Source organism: Sander lucioperca, chromosome 5 (genome assembly GCF_008315115.2).
Source record: "Sander lucioperca isolate FBNREF2018 chromosome 5, SLUC_FBN_1.2, whole genome shotgun sequence".
NCBI lineage: Eukaryota > Metazoa > Chordata > Actinopteri > Perciformes > Percidae > Sander > Sander lucioperca.
In genome coordinates, this window is record NC_050177.1 from 6,373,868 (window position 1) to 6,385,845 (window position 11,978).

An 11,978-nucleotide genomic window follows, 5' to 3' on the forward strand; every position below is an offset into this window, starting at 1 on the left:
AAGGTAAAAAATGATACCTACTTTACATCAGCATGTTAACATATTTATTGTTAGCATTTAGCTCAAGGCAGCACTGTGCCTGAATACAGCCTGACAGAGCAACTAGCATGGCTGCAGACTATTAGTCTTATTGTTAGGCATCCAGCTGTAGGGCTGGGCGATATGGAGAAAATCAAATATCACAATATTTTTTTATCAAATACCTCTATCAATACCGTAACGATATTGTAGTGTGACTATAGGTGCTTTCACAATATTTACACAATGAGATTTTTGATAAATACTCATCATTAACATTACTGATCATTATTTGTCATATATATGATATAATATCATATAATATATAATATAATGACTAAGTGGGTAAAGGCAAATAATAGAACAGTTACAACAGTCTGGTAAGTTCAGAAAATGACATACCTTTACTGTAATGCAGCCTTTAAAACCAAGAAAAGTCTAAACTTATGCCATATTACGATATCCAAAATCTAAGACGATATCTAGTCTCATATCACAATATCGATATAATATTGATATATTGCCCAGCTCTATTCAGCTGTTCAGTTCACTTGTTTAATAAAATAAATCTTAGTTGTTTTTTTAATTGTCTAAATCATTGTTCACTTCTCTTATTTCGACTAAATGTATATGAAAGTCCTGGTTCATGTTGGCCGGTGATAGTCCAGTGTTGTGGATTGCTGCTCAAATTGGAAAGCAAGATGACTGCTCCACACTCTTCTAGCTTACAGTACACCCATCTGTTCTGAGACAGGACAGTCAGCCTATCCCTAAAAACAAATAAGGACACCCAACATTCACACACACCACCATGCCACCCAACACGCGGTTCCAGGAAGCTCACATCAACACACACACACACACACACACACACACACACACAGGATACCACAGTGAGAACCAGGCAACGTGCCATCTAAGATTTGCGTACTTGGAAGAGCACACATACACAACCCAGACACGCCATCCCCGATACATTGTTTTGAACTGTGGCACGTTCTTGCAGTCGCCCTGATGTCTTTGTTAACTGACAGTGGGAGGGAGGGGGAGAGAGAGAGAGAGAGAACTGGTTGCCAGTTCTCTATCCAGCTTCCCGTATGTGTCAGTTCAGTATCAGATCGGAACTGTTGCACACATCTTTCATTTTAATTAGTCATTTCAGCATGGGGGTACATCCTCCTCCAAAAAGAGATTAGGTTATCACAACATGTCTTCTCTCAGTGCAAGTTCAAGGTTGGCTTTCATAACCACCCCAGATTCGGCCATGTTGACCCGCTATGACTGCACAAACACACGCTGAGGGAGGCAGACATTGTTTGGTTTTATCAGGGTGGGTGTACAGAGGTGATGGCAGAAGTGTTGAAGGCTTACTGCACTGCAGGGTGGGGGAGTGTGAACCGTGAGGGTCCCGGTCCTCCACCCTTCTGCCTGTTGAAACAATAGAGTTTAGTGATGAAGAGCACTTTAAAGCAATGTAATGTAAGATATGTTTGACCATTCTGTTGCCTTAATTAGTGACATGATGTGATCTTGAATCAAGAATTTCTCTCTATAACAATGTGTTGTGATTAAGGCTTTCTTCAAACTGACAGATTGACTTTGACTTTTTTCCACAAATCCTGCTATTTTAGCAAAAAGTGTGAACAGGTTGAACCACGCTCACTTTTGGAGAATAAAAACAGCATCTAAGATGAGGAATCTTTCTGCTCAGGACCATGTTCAAATTTGGAGAAGCACCACTCTTATATGCATTGTATAAAACATTGTAACAAAGAGACATTCATTGTCTTGTTTATTTAGACAGGCAGGTTTAATTATCTTATAATAATCTACACACCTGTCCAAAACATTTTTTTTTTCTTTTTCTTTTATCAAACTCTGTTGTGATGCAGTATATTCCGACTTTAACAACTGATTGGTTGTCTTCCCTGTCTCTGTAGGCTACCTGATCATGACGGACGATTGGTTCTCTGAATATGTGTACGAGGTCGTGGTAGACAAGAAGTTCCTCCCCCCTGATGTCCTGGAAGTGATGCAACAGGAGCCCATTGTACTTCCTGCCTGGGACCCAATGGGAGCCCTGGCATAACTACGGAAATCCAGGTTTTAACCCCAACCTCTGGTCTATTTGACTCCGCCCTATTCCTCGGCTGCTTTTACCTCTTCAATATTCCCCCCACACCTCCTTCCAAAACAGCCTGTTCTTTTAGACAAAATAATAAAGACTTTTTTTCTTTTTTTTACTGGACTGCCTGTGTCTTTTGTCTGTCTTTATTTCTTCCAGAGAGTGGCACTTCACACAGTTTTCTTGTTTTCTGGGATTGTGAAATGAATATAAGGCGCTGAATCTGGGCCTGAGCATTTAAAAGGTAAAATGGGTTTATTGCTACATAAACACTTCATTTCAAGACCATGCAGCGTCACAAACAGGCAGAGGATTTAAGTGTAACTGCAATCTGAGCTGTGGAAATGGTTATATTCTGACAAATACTGTAAAAGGCAGCCAACTCTGCTGTTTAATGCCACTTCTACCCCTGTGTTCCGCAGCTTAAAAAAAATATTTTTTAGATTAAAGTTGTCTTTCACACGACTAAAACAGCAGTGATTTACTGTTCTTGGAATAACACTTACAGAATTTCGAATAACACAATATTCCCATAACTTCCTCTCCCTGCAAACAACACAGTGTAAACCAGAAAAGTAGCATATGTATGCGTATATGTATTTGTTTTCATATCTTTTGCCTGTATCCCCCCTGACTGGGAATGTTAAAAGCAGGAAAGGGTCATACTTCAACAATACTTCCTCATTTCTACACAGAACAGCTACATTGCACTGCCAGGTGAAAATCCAAGCACTTTCCTGCTTGGACTTGAATAATTTCTTAGTGACGTTCCAACTCTTCCTGCTTTAAAACACTCCTGTCAAGGTATGGACAACCTCTGACCTCCCAGCAGTTGGTCAGTCAGCTGAGTTATTGCTGCTCACCTTCTGCAGCGTGGTTGTTAAAAGCAAAAAGTGCCCATTCAGCATCACTGGCTTAAGGTAGATAGGAGACCTGGGACAGGACAGCTTTTATTGTGACAGGAACTTAGCCCCGCCCACAACATTTGAGGTCGGGAAGTTCGTTCATATAATCTTAGTGTGACGACGTCAGGCTAGCGTTCTCCTAGTTCTCCACAGTTTTCCTCCATCCATCAAATCCACATACAGTATCTACAAAATGGACTTCTCACTGAATTCAAACAAATCATGATTTTGACATGAATTATAGTGACAGTCAAGCTGTTTTGAAAAATATACTTTCTACATAAACTGGATTGATTCTGAGATGTAAGTATTAATTGATAACATGTCCAACAATTTCTGTCCTAGAAGTCTTCCCTCAGAGGAATGGTATTTTCTTTTACATGGATTTGATTTAGAGGAGAGTGCACTATAAATCTCAGCTGGCTATGAAAGCTAAGAAACTATGAACATATGGGCCTCAAAGTCAAACTTTGGGCAAGAGTGATTTTTCTTGTTGGGTTGAGTAATTCTTTGTGACACTGTCTCTCCTGCAAATGATAATCTTTTAGTTGTCTCTGTTTGATAGGAGTCTTTGACATCTAAAATATATAACACCAAATGTATTATTCTGTTTATAATAAGTACATTTACTCAAGTGCTGTACTTAAGTATGTACTTGTTGTACTATATTGAACTTTTTACTCCACTGCACTTATCTGACCATCAGCCATTGCACCAGCTCCACCTTGACCAACTCCAATAGTTACATGCCGGCTATGTGTTAAATATGAATTCAATGCATCCAGAATAATAATGCAATAATATAATAATCTTTTTTATTCATTTTTATTTCATATTAAATATATTTTATATTTAGAATGAAATAGTTGCATTACATGATTACTACTTTTATTGACTTTACTTTTTACATTTAGCTGTTATAATTATTGTATAGTATTACACATTTTTTCCATCTGCATAAAGGAATTAACATAGCTTTTTTTTTATGTCGGTGAAATAATTGCATCTGGTCTGTATAGGTTTTTGTCCGTTCAAGCATAATGCAACAGGTGTGTGTTAATTGGTTATTGGAGCATATCAGACATACAATCAGGACAGAGGAGTCAACACGGCTTCTCAGGTAACGGCTATAACGTTACCTCCTGAAAATGGTAAAGGAGTTCAACTCTACTGTAATGATTTTCTGATGATAAATCAAGGTTCGTATATGGTATGATGTCTGCTATCACCAAAATGGTTCATATTTTGTCAGGCTATTTTTATTTAGCTAGTCTCGCATTGCCAGACCTTCCTCCACACTGCTATTATTTAGCTAACCTGGGCAAACTAATGTTCTAATAGCCTAGCGGTAATATCTAGCTACAATTTAGCTCAAATGAAAATATACTGCACCAAAACATTTTGTTTTGTTTTGTTCTGGATAATAAAACGTGTCAGTGTCTGTCCACGTTCAACCCCGACGCAGAACTCCGAAAAGGTCACAACGTCGTAGGAGCGACAGCGTAGCTACGGCGTAGAGTTTACGCACAACCATAAAATGGCTTTTAACTATTGGTGTGCATCACAAAACTTGATGGTTGTTGCTCATGAGCATGACATAGGAGTGTCATGTGAATTCAGATGCTATGAGTTATATATCTGTCTTTGTGTATATTTAGACATGAAAAGTGATTTCTGCTTGGCAAAGTTTGGTGACCATGGTACCACTGGTCTAAATCTTCGGATTTAAGCCCTTCCTGGTTATTCCTGAAGGTGCAATCATGTTTGACATTACATATTATATATTGGCAGTGTAGTTGTTGTTACTACTGTTGATTGTTGAGGGGCATGGTAGTCATGCATTATAAGCCCCAGTTGCCAACATACTGTAAAGTCTAGAGCATCCATAATACCCTTAAATTTTAACAATAAGTCACATCTATTATGTTATATCATTGTTAATATTGTGCACCAGAAAGCATTATGTGTGTGTGTTTATGAGTGTTGTCATAAAATAGGCCTATATATTATAATTGATTTACTATAACAGCCTCCATTATGTACTAGGCCAGTGGTTCTCAACCTGGAGGTCGGGGCCCCCAAGGGGGTCGCGAGATCATTTCTGGGGGCCGCCAGATGGTTGGGGAGAAAAAAAGACATATTTTAGACTGGGGAATGTTTTTTATATTATTGTGTGAATTTTGGTACATTTCATGTGTTATATTCAGAGCTTCATTTGTAAATTAGGAGGTCCTGGAACACAGAAAGGGTGCTGTTCTGGCAGGTCAGGGGAGAGAAAAAGTCACAAAGGCATCAAAAATCCACAGAGCCTGGAGCACATTGGACAAGGCTAGGTGCTAGCTGCTAAAACAAAAAGTAAACAGCTTTATTTGTTGACGTATTAATCAGAGCATTCCCAAAAATCACTCAAAATCAGCAGGGGGAGGCGCGTAGAAACAGCTGTTTACAACGGTTTGCAGCTCTTTTCTCATCGTTGTGGGGGGGGGGGGGGGGGGGGTCGCGAACACCAACCTCATTATTCTGGGGGGTTGCGACTCAAAAAGGTTGAGAACCACTGCACTAGGCTATAATAATAATAATAATAAAAACTTGGACTTATATAGCACCTTTCATGGTACCCAAGGTCGCTTAACAAATAGGGGGGGAGGGGGTTAGGGGTCAAAGGACTTAGTGAAAAAGAAATTGGAAAGGCTACATATGTTGTCTTCACAGAAAGTGTTAGGAAGTGCTTTTGTATTCTGTGTTATGTTGTTATAGAAATCTGCATTTCCCCTGCCATTGCATGCTGTCCCTGTCAACTGGTGCTCACACTGGACCTGTGAAGACTGTTAGGTGTATGTTTGTGTTGGTCTACAAACACTTGCCAGCATCTATAAAGAAGGTGTTGAAAACTTGAAAAACTTGAAAAACTTGAAAAACTTACCCAATACATATTGTCTGAGCTTGTGGACCACGGCTAGGCAGTTCGAGTTCACCACATTTGTTCCGACCCAAACACCATGTTCCCATTCAACAAACTTACTATTGCATTAAATTATTATTACCTAAAAATGTCTAGACCATTAGCACTCATTTTGCTGCCACTACAATCTAATGTAAATCAAACAAAATATGAACAACTGAGTGGGAAGCACATTTTTAAATCATAAATACAGAAGCTGTTTGATTGGATCTAACAAATCACTAACAAAAACTGTACAACAAATTTGTGTAATGTTTAATGTTATCCGTTCTGTCATTCTTTTATTTTCCATTGAAGTTACTCGTAAATCGCTTGTTTGTTTATTTTGGATGCATTTTAAATCAGAGCGTGCGCCCCATATAGGCTGAGTCCTTTTCAGCGGCACAGGTTTGAGTCCGACCTGCGGCCTTTTGCTGCGTCTCATCCCCCATCTCTCACACCTTTCCTGTCTATCCACTGTCACTATCAAATAAAGGGGGAAAATCTTTGGACTCCGTTATCTCTTCTTTCATTTGGAATGGCAAGCACCCTTGTTTACGCAAAGCATACCTTCAGAGGCCTAGATGCAATGGTGGTATGTCCTTACCTAATTTTAAGTTTTACTACTGGGCAGCTAACATACGAAATACACTTTATTGGTGGCATTATCACCTTTTGCCCAATAGACCATCCTGGGTGGACATGGAAATAAATGCTTACAAGCAAATTTCCCTCCCAGCACTTCTTGCATCTAATTTACAGTTGACTTCTTATACTTCTGTCGATTGCCAAGTGGTAAAACACTCGTTGAGGATTTGGATCCAATTCAGGAAATAATTTGGTTTTAGGGACCCCTCTCTTCTTAGCCCTGTGTTCCGTAATCATTTTTTTTCACCTTCGATGCAGGATGGTTCATTCAAGAGTTGGTCTCACAAGGGGATAAAATGTTTCAAAGATTTATTTGTGAATAATGTATTCGCTTCTTTTGAGCAATTGGTATTACGTTTTGGTCTTACCAAGTCAGATTTTTTTAGATTCTTGCAAGTACGACATTACGTTAAGCTGGCATCTTCATCTCTGGATAACATTAAAAGAGCTTGGGAGGAAGACCTTGATTGACCACTCTCCGATGACACATGGAACTGTGTTCTTAAACAGGTCCGCTCATCATCAATATGTGCTCGACATTCGCTTATACAGTTTAAAGTAGTACACAGAGCTCATATATCCAAAGTTAAACTAGCTCAAATGTTTCCTGGTACTAGCCCTATGTGCAATAGATGTCAATATGCTGAGGGAACGTTAATACACATGTATTGGACATGCCCCAAATTAGAGCATTACTGGCGATCCATATTTCTCACCCTTTCTGCGGTCCTTCAGCATAGATTAGAGCCAGAACCTCTGGTGGCATTATTTGGAGTCGCTCCAGAGGAGGTAAGGTTGTCAGCATTAATGTGTAAGGACCTTGCTTTCTCTTCCCTGATCGCACGCAGAGCAATATTATTAAAGTGGAAAGACCTCTTGCCACCCACTCATACTAAATGGATCAAAGATATGATGTCTTGTCTCTGCCTCGAAAAAATTAGGTATTCGCTAAGAGGATCGGAAAAACAATTTTTTAAGTTATGGCGCTCTTTTTTTGAATATGTTGATAAGTCTGTTTAAATAATGCCACTACTATAGACACCTTATTATTTATTTATTTATTCATTTTATTTTTTATTATTATTTATGTTTTTTTTTTTTTATGTATGTATGTATTTGTTGTATTTGGTTGGAGGTTAATGTTTGTTAGCATGTTTGTATGTATACTCGGTTCTTACGATTCTATTTTGATTTTGTGGACAGTATGGACGCTATTCTAAGGGGTGGGGACTGTGAATGTGATTTATGTTGTTAAAAACAATTAAAACAAACTTTGAACTAAACAAAGGGGAAAAGCCCCTAAAAAAAAAAAATTAAATAATTTTTGTTGTGAAAACATGTGAGAATTTTGCATGTGAGCTCACAGTGTGGTCATTTATAATTGCCATCGTTTTGGTCATTTGATGTTTATTAGATCCTTTACTACGTGCCAATATTGACTCATAGTCATAGCGCCACCTACTGGCAACAGGAAGTCTGCTTCATGTGACAAACATCATCTGATTTACATGAAATTTGCATTGTGTTGTCTAAACTTGATATAGAATATAATGCATGTTTTGTCCGTGTTGTTTTACGCAGAGATCTTCAACAGGGGGTCCGGGACCCCAAGGGGGTCCTCAGAGTTATTGCAGGTGGGCCACCAAATTATTGTTTGAGCATTTCTTGAAAGTTTTTGTCTTTCTTCCAAAAGTTAAAATAGTATAATAATATACATAAACATGAATCCATCATATTATTAGCATAGATAAATCGGCCTATTTGTGATGTTGACGTTTTCATTGTCATTTACACAATATTTACTGGCCTGTAGGTAAGGTAGCCACTAAGGTAGCCATCCACACATACAGGTAAGTTTAAGGATTCACTGTGCCACATGTATGTTTAACATTAAAACATGATGTATAAATATATGAATATGTCAATAATTATTGTTTTAATAGCTTAGTGTATGCACCATAAAAAAAGGTTTTGGCCGCCCTACACATTATTGTAGGCCCAGTTTAATATGCAACTCAATTTTATATGACATCTGCTATCTTTCAATTGCGGGGAGGTGCAAGGGCCCGTTCATCACTTCTTGCAGCTTTAACTGTGGATATGTTTTCAGGTATGAGATGCAGAACAGAGCAGGGTGGTGAACTTCTGAACCCATCCACCCTGACTTACAAGTCCTGACGTCAAAAATGTCTTAATAATTTCCATGTTTGTGTTTGACAGGAGGAATTAGCCCACAGTTGAACCATACGGCTGTTCATCACACACCTGGTCTCATTATTCACTTCAATTTGTTCCTCTCTTCTTCCCCTTTTCAGTTGTGTGTGTCTGTGTGTGGATTTGTGTGTGGATTTGTGTGTGTTGCAATGAGGATTAACCTAGTACTTCAGCTGATGCTGATTGGAATGACGTTCAACACACACACACAGGCTGGCTTTTAACAAGAAGGTTAGACTGGACGCTGTGTGTGTTTGGGTGAGACGGAAAGCAAGAGGACACAGTGATTATAATTTATGTCAACATGGGACTGTGTTGTCTGCTTCTACCCAGGCTGCCCTCTTTCATATCTCTTCAGTCTCTCTCCATGTAGACACACACACACACACAATGAAGGCTAAGTAGACTGACTACTACTGCACCTGGCATGGTGCCTTTTGGCCCAGAAGTTTTCCAGGTTAATGTAAATGTGTTAGTTAGACCATGACACAAAAAAGCTGGAACTCATATAATCTCTCTCACACACTCACACACACTTCATCATGTAAATATTTCCCCTTGATGGTTTTCTACATTTTGTAAAATAATGTATGTGTCTCTGTTCTCCTCGTACTCCTCTTTGACCCTCTTACAAATTATGCATCAAGGAGTCTTGGATTAGGGGCAGGGATCCTTTTCTAAAGCTCAGCGTGTGTGTGTTTGGGTGAGAGCATGTGTGTGAGTGGGTGCATGCATGCTTGAGTGTGTGTGTGTTTGTGTCTTAAGCCGGGCAGAGCAGAATACGGCCTGCTGTAAGCCCAGGCATGTGTGATTTGTGTGATTGAGTTTAGACTGCGTTGATAGGCGACATCTTGGACACTAGATGACCAGACGCTCCATGGACAACGCAAGCTATCATGCTAAAAATATCAAGGTAAGACCAACCTGACTGTCTTTTTACAACTCATTATTTTATTACCAGCGGGTTCATCGTTTTCTACAATCACTGTTTGCTACAATCAGTTCTCAGCTATAAATGTATATTGATAGCCATCTCTGTAAGATATGTACATATGTAGTGCATGTGTGTAAGCCAGGGACCAGTGACACTGCGCAGTTTACTAGGTGAGAGGTGTTTTTTTTCTGTGTAAGCATTAGGGTGAGTTAAGTTTATTTTCTCATCTTCATTCATCCTCATTTGTATTATTTCCATAACAATTCAAAATAAGACTTGTTATAATCTGTGATATCTGGGAAACAAATTAGAAACTTCCAGATTTGGGGGTTGGCAATTTATTTAGTAAAATGTAATGTTTTCATGTATAATTTGGAATTTTAGTACAGATACAGATATAAACCCAAATCCAAATTCATGTTATTTTACACAGTGACTAAATTACATCTGTAGTCTCTTGTTGTATTGAATGAAAGAAAAACATTTAAATGGCACTATGATTCTTTCCCTCTGTTTAGTAAGGTAAGAAATAAAGCAATGTTTAATTTTCTACTTCTTGAATGTCTTTGTTATAAAATACAAGAGAGGCTCAGAGAAGGGAAACCATATACTGTAAACACGTTCTGTGTTACTGACTATCTATCCATCCATTGGTTAACACTCAAGAAAGAGTTGTGTGTGGTTGTAACTTTTTAAATGCTATATTTGTATTATCTGGAAGTGTTTCACAGGTCAGCTCCCACTGTTCACTTAAGCTCAAAAAATGTGGGCATAAAGCCATTCACTTTTCAAGAAATCCCAAAATAATTACCACAACGCAAGCCATAACCCTCAACCACCCATAGGTCATGCCTCTGACACGTCCTCAGTATGTAAATCTTTTTATTTTCCTCTCAGAAATCTATTCGGGAAAGGAAATACTGATATCCTAATAAAAACTATGGGGGATATTAATAGTACATAGCTCTAATAATCATTTCTCAAATAATTAATGAGGTGATGACGTTTGGAGCTAAAGGTGGTCTGGAAAATATCTTTCCACAACAACATCTCCGAAATGCTGTGTACAATGTCACTCCCACCTATAAGGGTTACATCATGGCTGGAAAGCCATTCATTACAAAATGCACTTGGCTTCATGCTGAGGCCATTAGCATCATGCCAAGTGCATTTAAAAAGAATCTAAAAGCAATAACATGTTTCCTTCTTGCCTCATGATGTACTGTTTTCATTGTTTTTTCTAACCTGAAGCCATTTAATGTCATGTTGATCGGTTTGCTTTTTAAGAACTGTGACGTCTTGTGTAAGTAGATGCTCTGCCATTTTTGATAACCTAGCTTGTGTGATGTCTAAACAAAGACGTGTGTCTTTGTTTACGTGTGTGATGTTTAAAAACAGCTAGGTTACAACAGCTGGCATGGAGCCTAAAGCTTTATGAGTTGTTTTAGAGTAAAAGATACAGTGAGCAGGCGCCCTTCGGGATCTCCTGGGGAATTCAAAAAGCAAATGCTCATGAGCAGATCTACAGTTAATAATGGAGAGACTTTCAAATTCAAATTCCAGCATGAAATATGGTTTAGTTATTCATTCAACATTTCATAATTTACGATGTAGGATTGCTCTTACTCGACCGTGTGTTTGCAAATATAGTTTGCGTGAGAAAGTGTTTGCATGTGCTTGTGTATGTCTGGACTTGGTGTGTAGACTAGAGTATGTTCAGTGGAGGGAAACTAGCTTTTTAATGCTAAAGCTCAGTAACACATTTTAAACACGCAGTCAGGTGTAAATTGGTGATGTGTTTTCCAGAGAATTCAGTTTAAATATCTGAATTTAAACATAATTTGTCAAAATACCTTACACTTGAATATCTGGAATCTGAAGTGTTTAATACAGTCTTTAATGGACGTTTGTGTCAGTAGCCTCTGAATTGACTGGCTGACTTTTTTACGTAACTTCTGCGGAACTATTTGAACCCTTGTCGTCGTCATTACACTCAGATCAGCAACCACCTGTAATCTGTTCTTGGATGCCCTGTGGGTTGTCTTTATTTTTAGTGGCTGCACGTCACCATAGTGATGTTGGAGGATGCTGGTCCATCCAAGGGAGAGTTTGTGTCAAAAGTTGCCATTTTTTCTCTTAATGGCACCCAGTGTGATTTTGGGACCACAGTATGGTATGCAAACACCACCCAAT

The 11,978-nt window shown here is 38.7% G+C and overlaps 2 protein-coding genes and 1 long non-coding RNA gene across 3 annotated transcripts in view; 2 read left to right on the top strand and 1 right to left on the bottom strand.

Annotated features, from left to right (window-relative positions):
- Positions 1-2,266, top strand: part of blmh (bleomycin hydrolase) — a 32,284-nt gene extending 30,018 nt beyond the window's left edge. Inside the window, exon 12 of the mRNA XM_031294934.2 lies at positions 1,959-2,266. Coding sequence (XP_031150794.1) covers positions 1,959-2,107 — 149 coding nt within the window. The 3' untranslated portion in view covers positions 2,108-2,266. The remainder of the gene's footprint in view (positions 1-1,958) is intronic.
- The window catches only part of LOC116046556, a 29,250-nt gene that overhangs the window by 11,953 nt on the left and 5,319 nt on the right, over positions 1-11,978 (bottom strand). Inside the window, exon 2 of the long non-coding RNA XR_004104164.1 lies at positions 4,504-4,596. This is a non-coding gene — a long non-coding RNA (uncharacterized LOC116046556). The remainder of the gene's footprint in view (positions 1-4,503; positions 4,597-11,978) is intronic.
- The window catches only part of slc6a4a (solute carrier family 6 member 4a), a 25,052-nt gene continuing 22,659 nt past the window's right edge, over positions 9,586-11,978 (top strand). The window contains exon 1 of the mRNA XM_036001366.1: positions 9,586-9,764. The gene's annotated coding sequence lies outside the window, so the exon portion shown is untranslated. The remainder of the gene's footprint in view (positions 9,765-11,978) is intronic.